The sequence below is a fragment of the Drosophila yakuba genome, chromosome X, assembly GCF_016746365.2.
Source record: "Drosophila yakuba strain Tai18E2 chromosome X, Prin_Dyak_Tai18E2_2.1, whole genome shotgun sequence".
Classification (NCBI taxonomy): Eukaryota; Metazoa; Arthropoda; class Insecta; order Diptera; family Drosophilidae; genus Drosophila; species Drosophila yakuba.
The window spans coordinates 3,833,830-3,858,955 of NC_052526.2; the positions used below are offsets into that span (position 1 = coordinate 3,833,830).

Below are 25,126 nucleotides of genomic sequence, written 5' to 3' on the forward strand. Positions count from 1 at the left end.
AGGCAAATAACAACAGCACTGCTGGCAGCTACATTCAAATTGGTAGCCGACAGGGATTTCAAATGGCAAAACCACCACGTGCCCAGCAGAAGGCTGCGAATTTTGCTGAAAAATTCCGAAATAGAAGCGGAGTACGTAGTAAAGGTTGCATGCTAAAGCCCTGGAGATCTGGGGATTGATTTATAAAATAGGAAAGCATTATGCTTTATGTATGCTATGGTGATAATAAAGCAATAGAATACAATGTACAGTAACTATTTTTCGCACTTACTATTAAAGTACACAAATATCTCCCTATCTAGCTATTTTTGCATGAATACAATGACAATCCGAACGGCTTACATCTTAGCCAGCTGTACAAATCCCCGTTGCAGCAATCTTCCCCAGTATCGGCACCCCCCGCACCGCTCCGGGTGCAAAATCCCCTTTTTTGCCACCACCCATGTGTTGTTGTTCGTTTCTGCCATCTTGCATTTCGATTCCAGTTTTGACTTGGGCTTAGAGTCAAGTTATTGTCATAGACCTGAATACATGGACGCATATGTATGCACAATGCAGTGTGGAGTTGGAGTGATGATGCCATCCCTGCGGGATTCTTATTTATTCAGGGCACCCTTTTGGAATGAGCCAGTGGCCATGGATCCAGCAGCCTGCATCCTCTGTCCCGCATTCCGCATTCCACACTTCGCATCCCGCAACTTTAGCCGTAGCCGTATCCGTGTCCGTATCAGTGTCCGTATCTGTGTCTATTATCTGTATCCGCATCCGAGTTCTGGCGGCTTTAAAATTGATATTCCATTGACGTTTTGGTGGCCTTTGCTTCTCCTCCAGAATCCAGAGCCTCTGGCTGAGCTCAAGTTATTTATGTGCTCGTTTACAACTTTACTCCTAGGATTTGTAGCTATATATATATATACAGATATATATCCGGCAACCGCATTGATTGAAACAAACTTTCACTACGTAGCCCCAATTCTCTCCCCTTCGCTTTGATTAGCGTCATTGAGTGACGTGCGAACTTTTTAATCAAACTTCTGGATGTCAGGCAGGAACTGAAGCAATTAAGACATTTTCAGGCAGTCTTCACTTCCACCGTCGCCACCTGCCAGCTTTTCCACCCGCTTTTCCACCCACTTTTCCATGACCTTCGGCGGCAGTTGGCTTTCGACCATAGCTCTCTGGACCTGATCTAATTTAAATGAGAGCTTGGCGATTTGGATTTCCACGAAGCGCATTAAATCTCATACGGCAACCGGATATTTCCTTTTTTATGGCGCCAAAGCGCTTACCTTCCACAAACAAGAAGTTCATTGAAATAAATTACAAAAAAAAGAAGTGCCATTGCACCGAAGGATTCAAGTAGCTACCTAAACAAATCATTCACGTGTTCAAAATGCATCTGTAGTTTAGTTTGTGATATTAAATGAAATTAGTTATGATTTGAGTAAACATTTCCCAGGGCCTTAGTAACGATTTTTCTTTGTGCATTTGAATTTTCAAACGGGTGGCAAAACATCATTGAAATGGCAAAAGCACCGCAAAAGCGAACTACAAAATTGAAATATTTTGATGTGGCCCAACCCTTATGTGGATTCGTATTCATACGCCCCCATCCCATTCAGTTCCGCACTATTTTATAACCCCTAACCCTTTCGAAAGCCCCACCAACAACAACGCACACATACACATTCGTGTTGAATTATAATAAACCAGAAATGAGGCTCCGCAAATGCCGGAAATCGCTAGCTAGTCGGGCCCCCAAAAATCCTGGCCAGGTTTTGGAACTGGAACTGGAACTGAAAAACCAAGAGTCCGGACACCGGGGCACGTAAAATATACGAGCTCACGTACGAATACGGCCGGAGAGCTGGATCACCCGGATTGGGAATGGATGGGGTATTGCGGGGATGGGGGATGGGATGGGTCCACCTTGTATTAATATCCATTAAATTTATGTTTGGCAAATGTAACCACAGAAATTACACTTTAAAGTCTGTTTTAGTGTACCTGTCTCGCAAAATGGCCGGCAATTTTTCGTCGATATCGAAATGGGAAAACCAAACCGCCGGACAAGGTCGTTTTTTCGGGTTGGTTTGGGGTTGGGGTTTGGTTCATTTCGAATGCTTTAGGTATCAAGCCCAGCCACCCACATTAGATATGGCCAAAGAGTTGTTTTAATAGCCCGGGTCGGGCTCATAATTAAAGTCCCTTCTTTGGAAAGTCTTGCGTCTCAACCCCCCTGTTTTTCTTCGTGGCCATTCAACATTCAACATTGAAAAGGGGATTGGGCGACACGTACTCGGTCCATACATTACGGCCATTTCCACCGGCCAACTTATGGGCCACATGGACTTTAACACTTTCGTGCCACATTAAGGCTGCAAATTGTTAAACGTGGCCATCCGCCACGCCCCCTCCCCCGCCCTCTGCCAAGCATCCAAGCAACTCCCCCTAAGAATATGTACGAGTATATGCAGGGACACCTGAGCTGGAAGGTGAGGGGCGAGGTCACCACGGGGCAGGCGACTTATTACCCAAGTTCATTAGCATTTCGAGTCCTGGGCGCCACATCGAATGTCAGACAGTTGACACTTGACACGCCACTGGAGTGGGCGGTGGGGGCATGGCCTAAGGAAAGTGGGCGGCTGTGGAGCAGACTCCTTCAATGAAAATCACCCAAGAAATATCTATAGACTTTAAGGCCACTGGGTGCTTTATTTTCGCAGGAGTTCTCGGATTTTGTGTGTTTTGCAAATAGAAAACTTTATTTAAGTAGAAACCAAGAAATGAAACTGCTCGAAACTATTTTAGCTTTAGTAAAAGTTAGGTAAAGTTATTAATTCATTTTAGTATAGATCTTTTCATGTTGAGGTTGTGGATTTTGGGTGGCATTGATTTTAACCTTTCGGGTCTTATGGATCATGGATAATGGATTATTCCGAAAGCAGCAACTTGTACTCCACGCCTCCCAAAGATTCACGCTCGATCTCAACCTGTTGCCCTGGTTGTCCTGGAATTGCTGGGCGGAAAAAGTGACTTGGTAAAAGTTGACGGCATACGCTGGGGGATTTCGGCCATAGTAATTAAACTTTCTGGGGTAGAAAGATTAAAAAACGAATGTGTACAGGGCAAAAAATTGGGAAAAATCAACAGCCAGCTGGCGGCATAATGAAAGAGCCGCGAAAAACCAGCGACAGCTTGTTGACAATGTAAATAATGTGACAAAAGGGGCGGCGAAGGAGGAATGGAGCATGTGAAATTGGTTAGTGGCGAAAGTAACGTGGATGGGCTCGGTGCATGGGCTCAAGTGCATGTGTTTGCCATGACGTTGATAAGCCTCAAAAGTGTCATAAAAAATATGCAACTACCAAGGCGACGAAAAACTACCACTATCCACCCACAAATTTCCCACCACACGCCCGAACACCCCCAAGCCGCACTTTCATTCGGGCTTATTGCCGCTGGCGTCAGCGTTTTGTTTTGGCCAGTTCCTGGTTTTTTCCTGGTTTTCCTCTTCTGCACTCGAAAAGAAGCTCGCAGCGGGCGTGAAAGTTGTGAGAATTTATAAAATTCACATTGACGCCGCAAATGTCATTTATCAACGTGTCACGGCCAGAAAGAGAAAGGGAGTTGGCCCAGAGAAAGTGCGGGGGTGGGGATGGTAAGGGAGGTGAGTGAATGCAGCGAGAGGCGTTAGGAAAATTCCTCTAAATATAGAGAACAAACGTTCACTTATTGCACACTATTCCATGAATATTTCAAGGAATCAACACTTTTTAAAGGCGAATTGAAACTCTTGAAAATCGTGTGATATTCAAGGCTGAGATAAAGAAACTTTAGGAACCACCCTCGAGTCGAATGGAATGGGAATTTGCTTGCTCCACAAAATCGCCGCTTCCTCGGCAGCTTCTTCTTCTGCAGTTGGTGGAACTTTTCGCACTTGGCACTAAATTTTCAGCTGCTTTTGTGTTATGACAATTATAATTGTGCTTTTGCATATGTGTGAGTGAGTGTGTGTGTGCGAGAGCGTTTCTTGGCAGGAAGTATTTACGTGGGAAATTGTAACAAATGTTTTGTGTGGTCCTTCGATGTGTGTCTGTCTGTGTGGGTGTGCGTGTGTATGTGAATGTGTGTGTGTGTAGCCTTGTTGCACTTTTCCGCCAACAAAGTAACTGCAAACTTAAAACCTGCAGCAGCCAAAGTAAAATAGTAAAATTAAATTACATGTGGATCTATATGAGCACTTACACCTGCGCGCAAAATACTAGCATTTGTAAGGAAAGTAGAGAATATACAGAAGTAATCTCTGTGGAAAGGCACGCCTCAATTAGGTAATAAGTTGCACTTCTACACCATTGAAATGCTATTTCTGCTTATTGTCCTTTTGTCCTATTGTTTGTTACATCGCGCATTAATTAGACCATACAAAAGTGCATTATTATTATGACCGCTGCTGTGTGTGTGTGCTTATGTGGTTGTTTTAAATAGTCATAGACTGTTAGACAACAAACAATGCCTCTGCCACTTCTGCTCGCAGCTTCTTCTTTTTGACCACTTTTTGGGGGGGAAAAGTTTTTTTTCGGCTAAGGAAAAGGGGGCGGGTTCCATGCGTGGTGGGCGTGTCTTGGAAAAGTTGCAGCCGAAATGAAATATGCTCGGTGGCACGATGGCGAGAAATCTCAACTGAAACGAAAGAGAGGGGCTTATGGTGTGCGAAAGAGACGCTTGGGCGGCGGAGACAAAAAGCCTTGGCAGGAAGTTTTGGCTACGGAAATTTATAAGATTTATGTTTAATTGTTGTTTTTGGCTTTTGCGGCAGCTGCCACGTGCTTTCAGCACCACCCCCACACACCTTCATTTCATCCTTTCGGTTGGTGTGTGTTTGTGTTTTGGAGAAAAACAAATTAATTAGTGAAATTAAATGGCAGTCGACGGCAAATGACAAGTTCGAGCAATTAAAAATATATATATGGCTCACACTCGAGCGCACAAAATGTTCCAAAGCTGAGTCATCACAAATCGCACATCTCCAGTGATGTGAGTGTGAGTTTCGCTTAAGACCTAAATTGGCTCAGTAGGATTTGTTAGCTATATGTTGCTAAAAAGTGTCTAATAAAAATGATTCGGCAACTAAAATACTCTTAAGAATTGTATATCTCTGGTAAAATTCTTTCGCCTTTAAGCTGTGTGCACTTTAGTTATTTACTAATATTATTCGGCTTAAATGTATGCCCATAACTAATAGTTGGTGGTACTTTTGTGGAGTCGATTTCTGCTGGCCAACCACAAGACGCCAATGCAGCTTGGAAGTTTGGAATTTGCCAGTTAAATAAGAGCTTCTAATAGGAGCTAAGCTAAGCTCGTTAGGACAACAAGGGAAATGTCGTAAATTACCAATTACAAATTGCTCGGAAGACGATGACGATGAGGATGGCACATTGGATTTTATCTGCGGCCAGCAATTATAAATGCATTTGTCAAATATTGAAATAAAATGAAATACTCTCGAAGGAGGAATGCGGTGCGGTTTTTGCTGGCTGAGCAATTAATGCCAATAATGCAATGAATACTTGACTAATTCGAAGTGTGCGCACTGCACTGAGCGCAAATCTAGCGAGCAGATAAATCAATTTGCTTCTGGCACTTGTTGACCCGTACAAATGGGCGGCATGCAACTGAAATTGATCGCTCAACTGAATCAATTGTGAACATTGCCACAAATTGGTTAACGTTTCGAATTTGGGTATTTGGGTATTATGGTATAGTAACAGAAGTTCTTCCATATTGTGAGCAGTATTGCCTGTTTAGGGCATGAATAATATTTACCAACACTTAAGAGCTTTAAATACTGTGGGCTGGATTCATGTGACTTCAATTTTATTGCCATATATTTCAGAGATTTTCTGATAAAGAAACCAACCACTTTTTTTTGTCTTTCTTCTTATTTCAGACTCGACGACATCCGATGCGACTCCATTGCGAAATCAACGAGAGCTGGGAATTAATGCGAAAAGAGAAAACACTGCCAGTTGTTGATGTTTTTGGTTCTTGGAGCGATTGAAACTGGGCAGGATTTTCCGTAAGACGCTGTCGCGCAGGACTTCACTCGATTTCCGTTGCGTGCACTTTTGCGGCCGGCTTTTCCTTTTTGCGCATGGTAATGGAGCTGGCCAGCATAGCAGAAATGCAGGCCGCAGAAGCCATGACCGCACTTTTAATCAAAGTGAAAACTATGAAAATTTATAAAATAATTCTCGTAAACGAGCTGGGGAGAAGAAGGAGACCTCCTCTAAGCATGCAAAAACCGAATTTGTGCAAGGACCTGTCACTGCAGCCCTCAAAAGAGGCTGCAGCCCTCAAAAAAGGCTGCAGCCAGCCACACCCCAGAAACCAAACATCCTCTGATACAAGGACCTCCAGCTCCTTGCCCCCCCTAAGCTCCCCTCATCCAACAACCTCACGCTCTGGCTGCCGCTTGTGTTTGTGTTTGTGTTTGGATTTTCGGTTGCTCGGGGGTTTTTGGGGAACTGCGAGCTGGAAGCTGAGAATTGAGAGCTGGGAAATGGGAGTTACCCCCCTCTGTGTGTGGAGATTTGCATGATATATGCAGTTATAATAAACCACAAGAGCTGCTAAAGCAACAGCAGCCACAGCCAACTAGACGGGGACGGGGACGAGGACGAGGCACAGGAGGTCCTGGCCAGGACCTGGCAAACAAATGCCCATGCTCAACGGTGCGTATGAAGGCAAATGGCAAACAGGAGCCACCATAACACTGGCCATCCAAAGGAGCCTCGCTCGTGGGCCACCAAACTGCAACTGGAGCTGCAACTGCCGATCGGAATTTTGACATACATAAATTACGTAAGCATATTATTTGCCCCAATTGAAATGCACATTAATAAACAGAACATTTAGGCCGCCAGGTGACATATCATTGGACTAGCGTCGAAACTTGAAGGAAGCTCTTGCCGTACATTTGGTATAATTTGTAGCATCATTTTATGGTCTTTTTTTTTTTTGGTAACTTTTAGTATTAAATAATTATTGAAATCGTAGACGTCTTTGTCGATAAATCCAAGTAGCACTGACATATACGTCAACGAGTTCAGAGCTGTCAATGGAGTGAGGTTGCAGTAATTCAGTAATTTTAGTTCAGTTGGCAGGAGAACATCACTGCTGAACGAAAAAATATAAATCGACCTCACACAATCATGAGTTATCACCAAAACAATAGAAACGCGGCTGCATATGACCACTATGGTTTCGCTAATGCAGACAATCGGTCTGAAGACAATTTGCGGAGCTCTCATTCGCAGGTGAGTTTTTGTTAACTTTCTGTTCACTTACATATATGTTCTACTTCGAGCCCCACTATTACCACTAAACCACTATTCATTGAAACAGCATGTCTTTGTTCCACACTTCTACCAATTACGCATTTCAAACGGCAGACTTAAAATCTAAAATCTTCCAAATAAAATTAGGTAATTTAGAACATCTTTGAAGCATTTGGTGTTCATAGTAGGCATTGACTTTTTATACCCGTTACTCGTAGAGTAAAAGGGTATACTAGATTCGTTGAAAAGTATGTAACAGGCAGAAGGAATTGTTTCCGACCACATAAAGTATATATATTCTTGATCAGGATCAATAGCCGAGTCGATATGACCATGTCCGTCTGTCTGTCCGTCCGTCTGTCCGTCCGTATGAACGCTGTGATCTCAGGAACTACACAAGCTAGAAAGTTGAGATTAAGCATACAGACTCCAGAGACATAGACGCAGCGCAAGTTTGTCGATTCATGTTGCCACGCCCACTCTAACGCCCACAAACCGCCAAAAACGGTGTTTAAGACTCTCCTTCTCCCTTCCGCTAGCTGAGTAACGGGTATCAGATAGTCGGGGAACTCGACTATAGCGTTCTCTCTTGTTTATTTCATATATTCGACTTGAACAATCCATCTGAAATTATTTTTTCTCTGGCTTTCAGGCCAATCGGATCCGGCCAACTCCAGGAGAAACTATGGATTTCGATCTTATGAACTTCGTCTCACAGCATGCGAACTACATCGATGTCCATACCGAAACCAGGATGCAATTTCCGGTGGGTTCCTTATTAGCTTTCATACACTTTTAATTTGACATACATCATTCATTGCAGGAGCCGCTCAACGACTACCAATTTGATTGGAGCTCCATTGGATTGGACGAACATCAGGGTGCGAATCAGGGTGCCTTTAGGCAGCATCTGAACCAGCTGAACCACGCACCAACCGAAAATGTGATCCAACAGGATGTACGACGGGGTGTAGCTTTTTCGAGGATGGCTGTAGAACCAACGACATTGCAGGATCCCACTCAGCTGGGTAGAGCCGAACCGTCAAGGAAGAATGTAGAGGAAAATAAAATTGACGATACTCAGTTCCTGAGCGAATTAGAATCTCTAATTGACGGCCAGTCAACCAAATCGAAGTCATACAAGCCAAAGAAAAAGAAAAAATCGAAATCTGAACATAAACATAAGCCAATTAAAATGGCAACAAATTCAACAGGCAATGAATTACCAAGCGCATACTGTGGTAACACAGCACAGTCAACTGATATACAATCCAATACGAATACCAATTCCTTCAATTCTGATATGCCCATTTCTGATGTTCAACAATCCAACATAAATGCTAATTCAGTTTATGACACAACTCGCGGTACAAACATGGATGTAGAACAATTACCAACTACGTCCAATGATATAACCAATCCGCCAACTGATTTAGAACCTAATATAGATATTAATTCAGTTTATGATTTAATTGATGATTTAAATTTGGACTTTGATCAACTACCAACAACTTCCGATAATATAGCAGCACACCAAATGGACATACAATCTAATATGGATCCCGCATATGATTTAATTAGCGACATAAATATGGATTTCAATCAATATAGCAGAACATATACGGCACCCGCCAAGCCAACTAGAGGCTCCATTTACAAGATCAAAAAGCCCAGGCCCGTCAAAAGAACTATTCAGGCTCCATCGAAGCCCAGTATTGCCCAAATGATGCGCGAGGCTGCCAAAAAGGAAAGGGCGGCTGCCAGACCGCAGAGACCGAAGAAGACCAAGGCGACCAAGGGGACCACAGAACCAAAACCAATTCCAACTCTTCCAAACTTCAATCTGCTGCCTGCAGACCCATCTGAGCCAGACCATGTTCAAGAAAATTATGACGAGTTCATGCTGCAGCAACCCCCTATACCAACGGAATTTATAAGCCCCATTGAAACCGAAGATTTGATGCAAACGATTTCGACGATTTCAGCAGTGCCTGTTGCTCCAAATTTACCAGTACGAACAATCGGAAAGGTAATAAAGCCTCCAGCCAAACGGACTTACACAAAGAAAGCCAATAAACCCACGACTACTAATATACTTAAAGAAAATCAATCTGAGGTCATGGGGCCAGAATCTACCATACCAAATGAACTAGTAGAGCCCATTGAAACTGATATTGGCATGCCACCGAATGTAAAGATTCCAACAGTGCCTGTTGCTCCCATTCGATCAATCGGAAAGGTAATTAAGCCTCCAGGCAAGCGTACTTACACAAAGAAAGCCAACAAGGCCATGAATACTAATACACTTCAAGAAATTCATACCGAGGTCATGGTGCCACAACCTACCATACCAACTGAACTTGTGGAGCCCAACGGAACTAATTTTGTGATGCCACCAAATCCGGCTCCAAATTTACCAATACGATCAATCGGAAAGGTAATTAAGCCTCCAGGCAAGCGTACTTACACGAAGAGAGCCAATAAGGCCATGAATATGGATATACTTCAAAAAAATCATACCGAGGTCATGGTGCCACAACCTACTACACCAAATAAACTCGTAGACCCCGTCGGAACTATTGTGGGCATCCCACCGATTCCGCAGATTCCTGCTGCTTGTGTTGCTCCGAATCTACCTATACAATCGATCGGCAAGGTTAGTAAGCCCAGAGCTCCCAGAAAGAAACCTGTTAAGAAGGTTCCCGATCAGGAACCGCAGCAGAATATACCTTTTGGAGTTCCGGCAGAGCAAGAAGCTCCTCCAATCGAGGCACCTAAGCCTCGAGTCAAACGAACTTACACGAAGAGAGCCAACAAGGCCATGAATACAAATATACTTCAAGAAAATCATACCGAAGTCCTGCTGCCAGAACCTACTATACCAATTCAAACGGGTGAGCCCCTCGGAACTGATGTGGGGATCCCACCGATTCAGCAGATTCCAACAGTGGCTGTTGTTTCGAATTTATCCGTACAACCGATCGACAAGGTGATCAAACCCAAAGCTCCCAGAAAAACACCTGCTAAGAAGGTGCCCATTCAGGAATCGGGCACGGATATACCAACTGAGATATCGCCGGAAGGAGAAACTGCTCAAAACAAACCGAAGCCTAAACCAAGAGCACCTAGGGTACCCAAGGAACCTAAAGCGCCAAAGGTGCCGAAGACACCTAAAGTACCAAAGGCACCCAAGGTACCAAAAGAACCTAAGGTACCAAAGGCACCGAAAGAACCTAAGGTACCAAAGGTACCGAAAGAACCTAAGGCACCCAAGGTACCGAAAGAACCTAAGGTACCAAAGGCACCGAAAGAACCTAAGGTACCAAAGGCACCAAAAGAACCTAAAGTACCAAAGGCACCGAAAGAACCTAAAGTACCAAAGGCACCGAAAGAACCTAAGGTACCAAAGGCACCGAAAGAACCTAAGGTACCAAAGGCACCAAAAGAACCTAAGGTACCGAAGGCACCTAGGGCACCTAAGGTAGCCAAAACACCTAAGGAACCAAAGGCTCCCAAGACTCCGAAGCAGCCCAAGATGCCAAAAGCAGCACCAAGGCAACCTAAGTTATCCATGAACGAAACACCGAACAGCGTACAGGTACCGCTTCCCCTTGAGCCTGTCTGCCCAGAAACAACCATCGATCCCATGCTCTTAAATAATCCCACTTGCGTGGATCCTATGTCTATGCCTGTAATATCAACACTTTGCCAAATACTCATTCAGGGGCCGATAACACCCATATCGCCAATTAAATCCTTTGTGCCAATTGCTCAAAATCCTGCTCCGCATCACGTAGAGGGCTCCAATGTGCCACAAGTTGGCGAAGATCGTCCAAACTGGCCGACCATCTCGTGCGAGGCCAGTGTGAAAGCTACTCCACGGGTGCCAACAATGGGCAAGAATATAAATAATGTGACTGCAGAGATAAAAAAGAAACAATTACCGAAGGAAAAGGTTAAAAAAGCAGAAATATCAAGTCTTAACGGTAGCAGGACAGTTCAAGACACTGCTGTAAGTGTGCAATATATTCTATATTTTCTCTACTGTAATTACTTTTATATATTACCAAATTTAGATTTCAATCGGCGCGATTAGCCAAGATCATGTTAGATCACTATCAAAATCCCTATCCGTATCAAAGCATTCATCTCGTTCCTCGTCATCAAGTTCTTCATCAAGTTCTTCATCAAGTTCTTCATCAAGTTCTTCATCAAGTTCTTCATCAAGCTCTTCATCAAGGTCATCGTCAAGCTCTTCATCTGGGTCATCCAAGTCGTCCAGTTCGTCCTGCTCGACTTGCTCCAGTTCCGACTCTTCCACATCAACTTCTAACTTGAATTCGTCACGATCTTCACGAGCACGGTCCCGGCATTCCCGATTGCCAAAGTCTGCGTTGGCAAACAAGTCGATTCCACTTTTGGAGGAGCCAATTGCAGCAAATGCGAAAATAAATTTACAGTTGGGCCAACCAACCCGGCTAGACTCACTATCGCCACCAAGCACGCACAAGCCGATTTGTATCACATTCGAAAAGCATTTGAAAAATCTGGCAACTGCGCAGATTCGGCCCATATCGCCGATGTCAAAGCAACCATGTGATGACTTTGAGTTCAACTTGCCAGCGCCCATGTTGTCCGAGGAGTCGTCCAGTTCATCTTCGTCGGAGAGCGACGACGAATCCAACGTGAATTGTCAGATGACACCAAATTCTCATGCTGTTAGTATAAACTGGTTATGAACTAATTATTTTATATAATTTTTATCCCATTGCAATGTTTCATTTCAGGTTTTGCCAATGATACCGCCACCTAAACCATTCGAGAAAACACTTCAAAGGTCTTCCCTCAGAAAGTCCAGCCCAATTCAACCATACTTGAAAGCTTGCAAACATGAAGATCCCCCAGCACCGGCTTCCAGATCATCAGATGAAGCCGCACTTCGCTCCTGTGCTCCAAGAGCCTTTAAGCCTGATTTAAACAAACCGAGTCATGAAGCGAGGAACGTTGGTATCAATTATCAGAAAGAGGTCTCGCAAGACCCAAGTAAAATACCTCTGAAGAAATGTGCCACTGAACTATACATTCCAATGGAAACAAATTCTGGGGCTCGATTGCCAATTCAGAATCCTATTGAAGTGCCCAATTCGAAAGCTTCTTTACCGTTTCCTGTAAATTTAGATTACAACTCAGAGAAAGAAACACACGATAAACCTCCTAATGCTAAAATGGTAGAACCATTTAAAAAGCCAAGTAATTCAATGATTTCTAAACCAGTCGTCGATTTTCCGTCCCTTATGAATGCACAAAAAAAAAATCTGTCCGATGAACCGAATAATGAAAATATCAATTTCCAGAAACGGGCTTTAATAGACCTGAAGCAAAAATCATTGGTGAGAAGTTCCATTGTAAAGTTTAGTGTGCCGGGAGTTGAAACCAACCAAACAACACAACAATCTGATTCCCTAATAGAAATCGAGGAGCGCATTAAAATCCCTGAACAAAAAGTTTCGCTACCGATGGATGTGAATTCAATTGAAGAAGCAGCTGATAAGATAAGTAATCCCAAAATTGTTGAACCAGTAAGCAAGACATTAAAAGGGATGCATAAGCACAAACCATCGAGGATCCCAATAAAAATCAGACCACCGAGGAATAAAAATATTGATTACCAGTGGCAGCCTCCAATGCAGACCAAAAAAAAATCTTTGAAAGACTGTTCTAGTGTAACTAGAATTTCTGCAGATAGTCCCAATGACCAGGTGGAAAAACATGAGACTCAACTGAAAGAACTGCCAATCCAACAGACCACATCTAAGGCTTACCTACCGATGACTCTGAATTCAATGAATGGATCAGTGGATAATGCATGTAATCCAAAGATTACCCCAAAACCGGGCACAGACGTGAATCCTCGAAGTTCTACAGTTTGTGGACCGAACTTGAAACTAAAAAATGAGCACAAAAAATTTTGGGCCCCAAATTACCAAGGACTAGAATCACGGGAGTTAAAGGAGAATTCATTAAATGGAGGTTGCAATGAAAAATGTAATTTACCAGATATTCCTATCAGCCGTATGGCAAAACATCCTAAGACTCAATTTACAATTGGAAAGCCATTTAAAGATTCCGGCTGCGAAGTTTCTCAACCGGTGGCTCTGAACTCTATTCAAGAACCTGATGTTAAGACAAGTTATTCCAAACTATTTGAACCTGTACACAAGACCGCAAAACTGATAAACGATTCACAATCACAATCAAGGTCTCCAAACGTAGTCAGTAATACGAAGAATAAGAATGCAAAGGACCAGGACCACAAAGTTCTGTTGGAACCAACAAAAAAGCCTTTCAAAGAAGGTCCTACTGTAAATTGTAATTCGGCAGATAATCCAACCAATCAGGTCGTAAAACAATTCGAAATGGAATTGTCAATTCAGAAGACAGCATCAACTCTACCGATGCTTTCAAGTTCAATGAAAAATACAGAACCTATGCCATATAAGGCTGACATTGTTGAACCCAATGTAAAACCTTTAAAATCTGAATCAGGAGTGAGCTCGAGTAGTTCTAAGGCTTGTATGCCAGACTTGAAGCCCGGTATTCTTGAAACTTATTATTCCAATAAGCGTAAATCGAAGGATGCAATGAAGTCAAAGCTCTTTACTTCCAATATTTCCGAATCAAAAGATATGGCAAATGTGAAAAGATTTGAACCAGATATAAAACCGCGTGACTGTAAAATATCTGTTCCAGTTAAACGAAGTTTATCTAAACCAAACATTTTTGAGCTAGATATGCAGCCTAGTACTTATAAAGCTGCTAAGCTATATATTAATTCAAGTACTTCCAAAGCTGCTAGACCAAAAACTTCTGAACTAAACATAAAAAAGTCAAAGCGCGGTAAATCTAATATTTCTAAATGTGAAGTAAAATTTCCTCTTTATCAAATGTCGGCACTGCACCCTTGCAAATCAATTAGCGAACTAGATTTGAAATCCGATGCGAAGTCCAATAATTTCAAAGTTGTTCAACCAGATATTAAGGCACGTGTTCCTAAAATGTCAGAAGCAAGTGTCGAACTCGGCTGTCTGAAAATATCTGACCCAAATATAAAACCGGGTAGCTGTAATATATCTGATCCAGTTAAACGAAATCCCTTACAGCCTATTATGTCTGAGCCAAATAATTTTGAGCTAGATATGCAGCCTAGTACTTCTAGAGCTGCTCAGCTATATTTAAATTCAAGTTCTTCTAAAGCTGCCAAGCCAAAAACTGTTGAACCAAATACTTTTGAGCTAGATATGCAGCCTAGTACTTCTAGCACTTCTGCTAATCCAAAAACTTCTGAACCCAACAAAAAACCTCGTAAATCAAAAGCTGCGCAAAAGCAATTAAAGCCGGGGACTCCGAAACCATCGAACAGACAAGTGAAATCAAAGGCCGCAAAACGTACATGTGATGCTGAAAATAAAGACCCAATGCATCAATTTAAAATTCCCAAGCTTGGGGCAAATATACCTGAGGTAAGATTTCAATTGAATATTTTTTTTCCTATGTGTTATATAAATTGTTTTTTTAGGAAAAATATACGGCAGTAAAAGCTGAAGAAGCTAAAACCCGGATTAAACCCAACTACTCAGAACAGGTGAACGGAATGCAACATTTACCGGAGGTGTACCAGACGCCAAACTATCAGAATCTCCAATACCCCTACTCGGCCAGGGGCTATTACCCCTATCAGAGGGTCTACCCAGCGCAGCCCTCAGGCAGTCAGTATTATATGAACCAACCAATAAGAATGAATCAGCCCATGTACGAAGAGGTGGACCCGTCTTATCAGAGGCCATATCTAATGCAACGATTTCAACCATATCACATTAACCAACCCATGAGACCCAATTACACATACCAAGGGGAGCCTTCTCCCAGAACCCATTCGATGGGTATTCATTATCAGCCCCCCTATGACACACTTTACCCGATGAGAAGTAATGATTTGTACTATCAAAGGGGCCGTTCGAACTATTCCATAAATTATGCTCAACAACCTGTCTATTCTGTAAGAAACATTCAACCAAGAAGTTCTGTAGGAAATCATCCACTGAATATGATACCTTCCCGTCAATCTGTCCATTCCATTGATCATGCTCAAAGGATGAATGAACAGGTATAAAATATAGAACCCTCAAAATGAGCAACTTGTACTTTTTCGTTTTTTTTTTGTTTTATATAGAGCACATTTGAAACGATCCAAAGAATTGATTGTGCTATTAGAAGCGCCTTCGCTGGTCGGAAATACAGGACACTCAAGGACCTCAGGGAGCGAACAAAGCTATCAAAATATTGTTTGCGTACGGCTTTTAAGCGAATTTGCAAAATCAAGCGTCCCAAGTGGCGTATCAGCAAGTTTTATCTGGAGGCCTATGGGGCTGAAATGTCGGGACTCTCCCCAAGTTCCGAAAATGATGAACCGGTAGGCTATGATAGTACTTCATAAAAGATTAAATATCTTTATTCCTTATCCATGCTCTCTTAGTTGGAACTAAACTCAACCTATCGCACGGTGATTAGTTCCTATGCGGAATGCAAGTTTCTACGCATGGAGTCTCTAATGCAGAGAACTGGGTTTGGGAAACACAAACTGAGGCAAATTCTGAAGATGATCGGAAGAAAGCGATCGACGAAATGGCGTCTGCTCACTTATAGGAAGCCACTTATTCACTTGCACCGAGGTCACAAGAAATTTATGTAAAGTCTTCCCTTACATTTAGAATCGCCTGTCTTAATAATGTTACGCAAAAAACTTATAAAGAATCTACACTTACACGTTACACAATTTATAAAGAATTATAATTATAATTGTTATTATAAAACATTCAAATAAAAACACCTATGCCACAAATTTTTCAAGCATTTATTAAAAAAATATACATAAAAAAAAGGTCCTTTACATTATTTTCAGTTTTTTGTCTACAACAACGAAAATAGTTGTCCATCGTTGAATTCGTTATAAAATTTCCAACAAACTGGCATTTCAGCCTAAAAATTTAAAATGTTGAAGATTTTTCGCAAAAATAGATGATGTTACCCCTTACCGAAAATGCAAAATATTATAACCGATTTCTTAGCCTTTGCTATTCCAATTTTAGTGGATTTTGGGGCTTGGCCAGCCTATGATGAACCGAACCGTATAAGAAAAAGTGAAAATAGAATGAGGAAAATCGCCAAATTATTTACCACTGAAACTGATCGGGTGTACTACAGTAGCAAATAGGGCTTACCCAGGCTGATTCACCCAAAATGAATATATATGTTAGTAACGAGCTGGCTATTGTTGTTTAGTTATATATGCATTGTTTCGGTTATGTTTTGCCTCTCTCAGAATTACCATACATGTACATATATATGTATATTCTATGTATATACATATATGTAGTTATGTATGTGAATGCGCAATCATTTTTAAAAGCAATGAAAATCTAACCCGAAAATAAAGAGAAAAACCTAAGTCAAATAAAGAATTGCATGCCAGAAAAAGTAATATTAATGGAATATAAGAACAAAGGCCGCATGGCAAATGATAAATGGTAAAACTACAATGAGCAGGTGGCATTATGAACAGATTTGAATGATTATGAAATACAGACTAAAAATAAAAATTAAAAAATCTAAATAAATGAAAAAATAATATTTAAAAATATCCAGTTGCAAGGGAGTTTCTAAAAAAATTAAATTTCCACTTCCGTTTATCGAAAATTTTCCCCGTCCCAGTTAAATTTTCTAGTTCCAGGCAGTTCCTAGTTCCTAGTTCCTAGTTCCTAGTTCCTAGTTCCTAGTTCCAGGCTGATACCAGGCAAACAGAAATCTCAGCAGGCGTCAGAAGGTGGCAATGAAATAAACAAAACAGCTGTTCTATTTTTTATGATGACCGCCCTTTGCATTTCCCCAGGCATCAATTGACCAATTAGAAACAAGCTCAAAGGAGCAATACCGTTACTTTACCACAGAACGCAGATCAGAGATGCTTAGTCACATTGTGCACTTGGTGCTTTACGCGTTTTGCTGGAGATTTGCACGACAATCACGATATAATTAAAGAATGCCATGTGGTTGTTGGAAGCATGACAAAAAATCAGTTACACGCGAGCCTCTCTATTTTAGGCAAGAAAAAGGGATCTTTGGCTGCCTTCTGGGATTTTTGTTCGCCTGGTACTTAAAATCGGAAATCTCTTCGATTTCTTGAAAATTTTAGCCGCCCGAATATTATTTTCGCTGCTAAATCGGCCAGTTTTTCGTTCCGCACACCAGGCGAACAGAAATCTCAGCAGATGGCGGCAGATGCCTGCAATTATCATAGAACGAGACAACTATCTGATATTTCCATGATTGCCGTCCCTTGCATGCTTTCAGGCTCTGCAGAGAAATGCCGTTACTTGTAACGGAACTCAGATCAGAGATGCGCAGTCACCTTGTGCACTTGGGGTTTCAATCGTTTATCACGAGATTTGCACGACAATCACGACATAATTAAAATATCCCATGTGGTTGTTGGAAGCGTGACAAAAAATCAGTTACACGTGAGCCTCTCTATTTTAGGCAAAACAAAGGATCGTTGGCTGCCTACTGGGATTTATGTTCGCCTAGTACTAAAAAACCGGGAATCTCTTAAATTTCTCTAAAATTTCAGCCGCCCGAATATTATTTTCGCTGCTAAATCGGCCAGTTTTTCGTTCCGCACACCAGGCGAACAGAAATCTCAGCAGATGGCGGCAGATGCCTGCAATTATCATAGAACGAGACAACTATCTGATATTTCCATGATTGCCGTCCCTTGCATGCTTTCAGGCTCTGCAGAGAAATGCCGTTACTTGTAACGGAACTCAGATCAGAGATGCGCAGTCACCTTGTGCACTTGGGGTTTCAATCGTTTATCACGAGATTTGCACGACAATCACGACATAATTAAAATATCCCATGTGGTTGTTGGAAGCGTGACAAAAAATCAGTTACACGTGAGCCTCTCTATTTTAGGCAAAACAAAGGATCGTTGGCTGCCTACTGGGATTTATGTTCGCCTAGTACTAAAAAACCGGGAATCTCTTAAATTTCTCTAAAATTTCAGCCGCCCGAATATTATTTTCGCTGCTAAATCGGCCAGTTTTTCGTTCCGCACACCAGGCGAACAGAAATCTCAGCGGGTGGCGGCAGATGCCAGCAATTATAATAGAACGAGACAACTATCTGATATTTCCATGATTGCCGTCCCTTGCATGCTTTCAGGCTCTAAAGAGAAATGCCGTTACTTGCAACGGAACTCAGATCAGAGATGCGCAGTCACACTGTGCCCTTGGTGCTTCACGTGTTTTTCACGAGATTTGCACGACAATCACGACATAAATAAAATATCCCATGTGGTTGTTGGAAGCGTGACAAAAAATCAGTTACACGTGAGCCTCTCTATTTTAGGCAAGAAAAGGGATCGTTGGCTGCCTGCTGGGATTTTTGTTCGCCTGGTACTTAAAATCGGAAATCTCTTCGATTTCTTGAAAATTTTAGCCGCCCGAATATTATTTTCGCTGCTAAATCGGGCAGTTTTTCGTTTTGCACACCAGGCGAACAGAAATCTCAGCGGGTGGCGGCAGATGCCAGCAATTATAATAGAACGAGACAACTATCTGATATTTCCATGATTGCCGTCCCTTGCATGCTTTCAGGCTCTAAAGAGAAATGCCGTTACTTGCAACGGAACTCAGATCAGAGATGCGCAGTCACACTGTGCCCTTGGTGCTTCACGTGTTTTTCACGAGATTTGCACGACAATCACGACATAAATAAAATATCCCATGTGGTTGTTGGAAGCGTGACAAAAAATCAGTTACACGTGAGCCTCTCTATTTTAGGCAAAACAAAGGATCGTTGGCTGCCTACTGGGATTTATGTTCGCCTAGTACTAAAAAACCGGGAATCTCTTAAATTTCTCTAAAATTTCAGCCGCCCGAATATTATTTTCGCTGCTAAATCGGCCAGTTTTTCGTTCCGCACACCAGGCGAACAGAAATCTCAGCGGGTGGCGGCAGATGCCAGCAATTATAATAGAACGAGACAACTATCTGATATTTCCATGATTGCCGTCCCTTGCATGCTTTCAGGCTCTAAAGAGAAATGCCGTTACTTGCAACGGAACTCAGATCAGAGATGCGCAGTCACACTGTGCCCTTGGTGCTTCACGTGTTTTTCACGAGATTTGCACGACAATCACGACATAAATAAAATATCCCATGTGGTTGTTGGAAGCGTGACAAAAAATCAGTTACACGTGAGCCTCTCTATTTTAGGCAAGAAAAGGGATCGTTGGCTGCCTGCTGGGATTTTTGTTCGCCTGGTACTTAAAATCGGAAATCTCTTCGATTTCTTGAAAATTTTAGCCGCCCGAATATTATTTTCGCTGCTAAATCGGGCAGTTTTTCGTTTTGCACACCAGGCGAACAGAAATCTCAGCGGGTGGCGGCAGATGCCAGCAATTATAATAGAACGAGACAACTATCTGATATTTCCATGATTGCCGTCCCTTGCATGCTTTCAGGCTCTAAAGAGAAATGCCGTTACTTGCAACGGAACTCAGATCAGAGATGCGCAGTCACACTGTGCCCTTGGTGCTTCACGTGTTTTTCACGAGATTTGCACGACAATCACGACATAAATAAAATATCCCATGTGGTTGTTGGAAGCGTGACAAAAAATCAGTTACACGTGAGCCTCTCTATTTTAGGCAAGAAAAGGGATCGTTGGCTGCCTGCTGGGATTTTTGTTCGCCTGGTACTTAAAATCGGAAATCTCTTCGATTTCTTGAAAATTTCAGCCGCCCGAATATTATTTTCGCTGCTAAATCGGGCAGTTTTTCGTTTCGCACACCAGGCGAACAGAAATCTCAGCGGGTGGCGGCAGATGCCAGCAATTATAATAGAACGAGACAACTATCTGATATTTCCATGATTGCCGTCCCTTGCATGCTTTCAGGCTCTAAAGAGAAATGCCGTTACTTGCAACGGAACTCAGATCAGAGATGCGCAGTCACACTGTGCCCTTGGTGCTTCACGTGTTTTTCACGAGATTTGCACGACAATCACGACATAAATAAAATATCCCATGTGGTTGTTGGAAGCGTGACAAAAAATCAGTTACACGTGAGCCTCTCTATTTTAGGCAAGAAAAGGGATCGTTGGCTGCCTGCTGGGATTTTTGTTCGCCTGGTACTTAAAATCGGAAATCTCTTCGATTTCTTGAAAATTTTAGCCGCCCGAATATTATTTTCGCTGCTTAATCGGGCAGTTTTTCGTTTCGCACACCAGGCGAACAGAAATCTCAGCGGGTGGCGGCAGATGCCAGCAGATATCATAGAACGAGACAACTAGTTTATATTTCCATGATGGCCATTCCTTTCATGCTTTCAGGCGCCCTCTAAGGAGAAAAACCGTTACTTTGCAACAGAACGCTAATCAGAGATGGGGAGTCGCATTGTTCACGTCTTTGTTACGATATACACGAGATTCCATAAGTTTGTTTGGATCGTGAGGAAGATTTGCAGAGACCCGACCATCTTTAAGCTAGTCGTAATTACGCTAATCAGCTGTTTGATTTTTGCTTCGCAATTTCATTTGATGTATGGCATTCTATGTTTGGACAATTATTTTCGTTGTAGACAAACAAATTGATTATTTTTCGGCAGAAAATTGTAATACGAGTTTTTGGCAAAAATATGAATACTTTATTGGCGAATTTAGTCATAACTTGCCTGAAAATGATCCCAGAATCCCAGATCCCAAAAGAATTACTATTTTATGCAGCTAATTATCAACGCTAACTATCCTTATCATATCTGTAATGATTTTTTGAAAAACTCGATGGAAAAGAAATAATATTTGTTTATTGTAAAACATAAAATTGTTCTATTTAATTGATTTTGGATTTCATCATACATTCGGTTATTTGGCTGGTGCCATTTTCTTCCCTTGTTGCTATTATTTCTATGTGTTGTTTTAGATGTTGCATCCATTGCGAGCGTGTTGGTGTTTTAAAGTTTTCTATGCTCTGGCAATTAATTGCTTTCAGATCCTTTTATCCAACAGATTTGGTCAATTTATTTTGAACAGTTTTTTGCTGTTTGTATGTGCGTGTGTGCTTCGTTATTTACCACACATGTGTGCATATGTGTGCGCTTGTTTGGCCTGAATTTATTACATGTTTAGTTTATTGTTTTTTAATGGCGCTTAGTTTCAATTTGAGCGAAGCAATAAATTACACATTACTGACTGCCCCAAGTCCTTGTCTCGTCCCTTTTCCCTGTTTCTCTGTGTGGGTGAGCCATTCGGTGTCTGTGCCTGCGTGTGTGTGTGTGTGTGTGAGCGTGTGTGGGTAAACGCTTTAATGAGGCCAACGAAGTCGTTAAGGCATTCGATACCAGATTGATGCCAGCCGCAGACAGTTGACCTTTCGAAAGAGTTCAACGTGAAGCAAAAGTGGCATTCGCTGGCAGCACATATCGTTTCACACGTTCTGAGTCATATATTTCATATATTCGCGATATTAGTATATTAGTATACTTATCTATTACCTATTATAAACGGAATATAAGTCGTACAAAGCCGTATGCCTTTTCGCCTCGGTTTCACCATTTATTTCGAACTAAAGTTCGCCCCTGAAAGTATGCAGCGGAATTTTTAAGGCGAAACTGCAGCGCAAAATGAAAAGTGCAGACTGCAGGCTGCAGACTATAATAATTTGCGCAACAAAGGGCGCACCTCAACTTGACAGCAGCGGAAGTTGTCCCCACTTAGCCGGGAATCCCCCTAACCCCCCATAACCCCTTGGCTGCCGCTTGTCCGAGAGCCTTAAACCTCGCGCACCGTTTTGTTCCAGAACAAACTCAAAATGAATGGCCCACAAATTCACGGCAAATTAAATGAAATGCGCAAATTAAACGCAAAAGCAGCGCAACAACAGAAGCAACAAAAAAAAATGTGAAGCATGGCCAGGACAAAGTGAAACAAATATTGCATAATATTATTGCAAGTTCTTCTTTTTTTTTTTTTTGTTGGAGACGGTTGGTTTTTTGGAGGCATGGTCGCCACTTGAGCGACGCTTAAAGTGCGGAAGCAATTCACTTTCGGCTTTCAGCGTTTGCCTGCTGCTCACTTTTTTCGCTCGCTGTCCTGTGTTGTTCTTCTTTTTTCTTTCTGTGTGTTTTAATATTTATATCAGGACAGCAGCTCTGGTCCTTCCACGTCGTTGTCAACGTCATCATCCACATTCACATCCAGTGGACGGACTTGCAGCTGCTGTTCCAGCTTAAAATCCTGCCAATACACTGTAGGCAAACTGTTGATCCTAGTTAAATGTTTGTGCTAGATTAATTAATTAATTGTTATACAATTTCCTAAATTACAGTGGTCTGTGGTAAACTATAAAGATCGATAGTTGAGTGTACATTTTGAGTTACTGAGCGTCAAGTGTATCTTAATTTCTTCCAATGCATTGGGTCAGTAATTTTGCATGCTTAGCTTTCAGCTCACTCGCTCCCAAGAGTCTTGCGTCCTTCCGACCCACTGCCACCCCGTCCTCCTTCTCCTCCCTTTCTCTCCCTTACTTTCTTTTCGTTTCCCTTCCCTTCTCTTCCGTTCCGTTCTATTCTGTTCGGTTCCGTTCCATTCCGTTTGGTTTTGCCTCTTTGGCGCGACTTGGCCATTTTTTTGTGTGTGCTAATTACCATAATTAAGCAAAGGTCAGGCTTTAGTCGCCTTTTGTGGCCAAGCTTGGCGAAATAATAATGAGAGAAAGCCAGGAGAGAGTTGCGAAGAAATGGGAAGAAAGCGGGAGAAAGCAAGTGATGGGAGGCGGGGCAAAAATGGCTGACCAGCGTACAAATTCTCCCCTCTGTTCTGTTATGCATTATCTTTATGATTATGTTGATTATGACGTTTTAATGGGTTTAGTGAGGCGACGACGGGGTGGACCCCCTGGGCCACTGGGCGGTGGGCAGTATCAGCTTAAGCTGACAACAAAAGGGCAACAAGAAAAACAAAGACTTGACAAGCTGTTGGGGCACATTAAGGAATGAATGCAGTTTCCCTTCAAATCTTTTTTTTTTCGTACCCATCAAAAGCGCACAACCTTGGGCCATAAACGAATGGTTTATATGGTTCAATTAGGTCGTAAAATACAAGTATTTTGCGGGAGACACAAAGCCAGGCACTGCGTACTGTTATGACTTGCGATAGGATAGCATAAAAAAATTGCAATAGAAAGAAGCATTGGGAAAGCATCGTAAAGAAAAATTCGGAGCATGTGGTTGGGTTAATTTTTACAGGGTAATACAGCAGTCGTCTAGAAGTGGCGTTTAGCTTAATCTCAATACTTCATTTTTTATTGCCGGCACTCAAAACATTACTTTGAACTTGGCCAAATTACTTGGGGCTTGTCTGTTAACGCTTCCTCCCACACTTCCTTCGCCTTCTGCATTTTCCAACACCCCCCCACCCCCCCGCACGCCCCGCTGTTACCAGCCATAAATATTTTTGGTAGTCGGCGAGGAAAATGAAAATTCCATAGGAACTTCACTTGAAAACTGCAATGTCATGACAAATATACAGAAGGACCAGGGACGATGACGTGGGCGAGTTTCGGCGAGATGGGATCTTGCAGGATGGCACGCACTTCCCTCGCCGGGGAGGGCCCCTTAACCCTTGGGCGCCAGCCTTAACCCCCTGGCGGTGATTAACGATCGCAGCACACGGCGGAAAAGATGAAAGTCAAATGGGAGATATGCCGGAGCTGGAGAGCCGAAGAGTTGGAGAAACACAACTATTATTTTAACATGGCGGGGAGGCACCTCACCTCACTGCCACCACTTTTCCTAGTTCTCGCCCTGCAGGCCCGGCATTCCTAGCTAAGAAAAACATTTTCATTCCAAGGCGTTTTCCGGACGGGGCATCGAGGAATCGAGGACGGGATGGGGCTTCTTGGGCGGAACGGCAGTTGTTTGAACTTATCTAAATTGTTTTGCCATATTGTTTTCTTATGCCATGTGTGTCGCATCGTTCCATACTTGGGCGTACTTCCTGCCCTCTTCCGCTGAATATCCTTCTAGTGCAGGCAGAAAAATTATATATATATATAATTATTTGAGTTAAGACAATTCACCTTACCTTAAATAGGGAATATTTATAGATTTCGTAAAAATGTTTCTGCTAAAATATGTATTTAAGTGAATTGAATGAGTAGAATGTACGTATGATTTTCTATTTGAAATGGCACCTTCAAATGACTTTTATGGAATCTTTCTTTCGGTGTATCCACTTGTCCTTCCCCCTTCACTCCTCTCGAAAGTCCCATTGTCTTTAGCAAATTTGCTTTACTTGCACTGGCTGCTTATTCATTGACTTTTGTGTTTTGTGCCATTTTCAAATGCCTTCATTTCTTCGCCGCACACAGCCCGAACATACACCCGTCTCTGTCGCACACCAGATGGCCGTCCCACTCGCACGGCGCTTGCCGTACGTGTCTATTATTGGTATTTGCTGAATGAATGGATTGTACGTGCCCAGAGGCATTTCGAATAATTTTTTTCTAGGCTCCCGAGCTTTCACGTAGCAGCTTCCGCTTTTCTGCTGCTTTTTGCCTTTATTTCTGGCTCAAGCTCCTCGTCGATTGCAATTCTCCGCTTCCGTTCCGCCTTTCTCTTGTTGTTCGCCCATCTCTTTCACACACACGCCCCTCTCTCTTTCTCTGCGGTT

The 25,126-nt window shown here is 42.4% G+C and overlaps 1 protein-coding gene and 1 long non-coding RNA gene across 3 annotated transcripts in view; one reads left to right on the forward strand and one right to left on the reverse strand.

The window, feature by feature from the left end:
• Positions 1–16,175, forward strand: part of LOC6524196 — a 50,454-nt gene extending 34,279 nt beyond the window's left edge. For both annotated transcript variants that reach the window (XM_039376927.1, XM_039376928.1), the window contains exons 3-11: positions 5,951–6,864; positions 6,919–7,319; positions 7,993–8,106; positions 8,164–11,352; positions 11,417–12,058; positions 12,128–14,860; positions 14,917–15,504; positions 15,571–15,810; positions 15,874–16,175. In XM_039376927.1, coding sequence (XP_039232861.1) covers positions 7,215–7,319; positions 7,993–8,106; positions 8,164–11,352; positions 11,417–12,058; positions 12,128–14,860; positions 14,917–15,504; positions 15,571–15,810; positions 15,874–16,089 — 7,827 coding nt within the window. In that variant the 5' untranslated portion in view covers positions 5,951–6,864; positions 6,919–7,214 and the 3' untranslated portion in view covers positions 16,090–16,175. The remainder of the gene's footprint in view (positions 1–5,950; positions 6,865–6,918; positions 7,320–7,992; positions 8,107–8,163; positions 11,353–11,416; positions 12,059–12,127; positions 14,861–14,916; positions 15,505–15,570; positions 15,811–15,873) is intronic.
• A 7,747-nt stretch (positions 16,176–23,922) lies between these two features.
• LOC120321552 lies at positions 23,923–25,126 on the reverse strand. The gene is made up of 3 exons (XR_005561222.1): positions 24,539–25,126; positions 24,228–24,476; positions 23,923–24,164 (listed from the first exon to the last, which is right to left on the reverse strand). It is a non-coding gene; the product is annotated as an uncharacterized LOC120321552 (long non-coding RNA).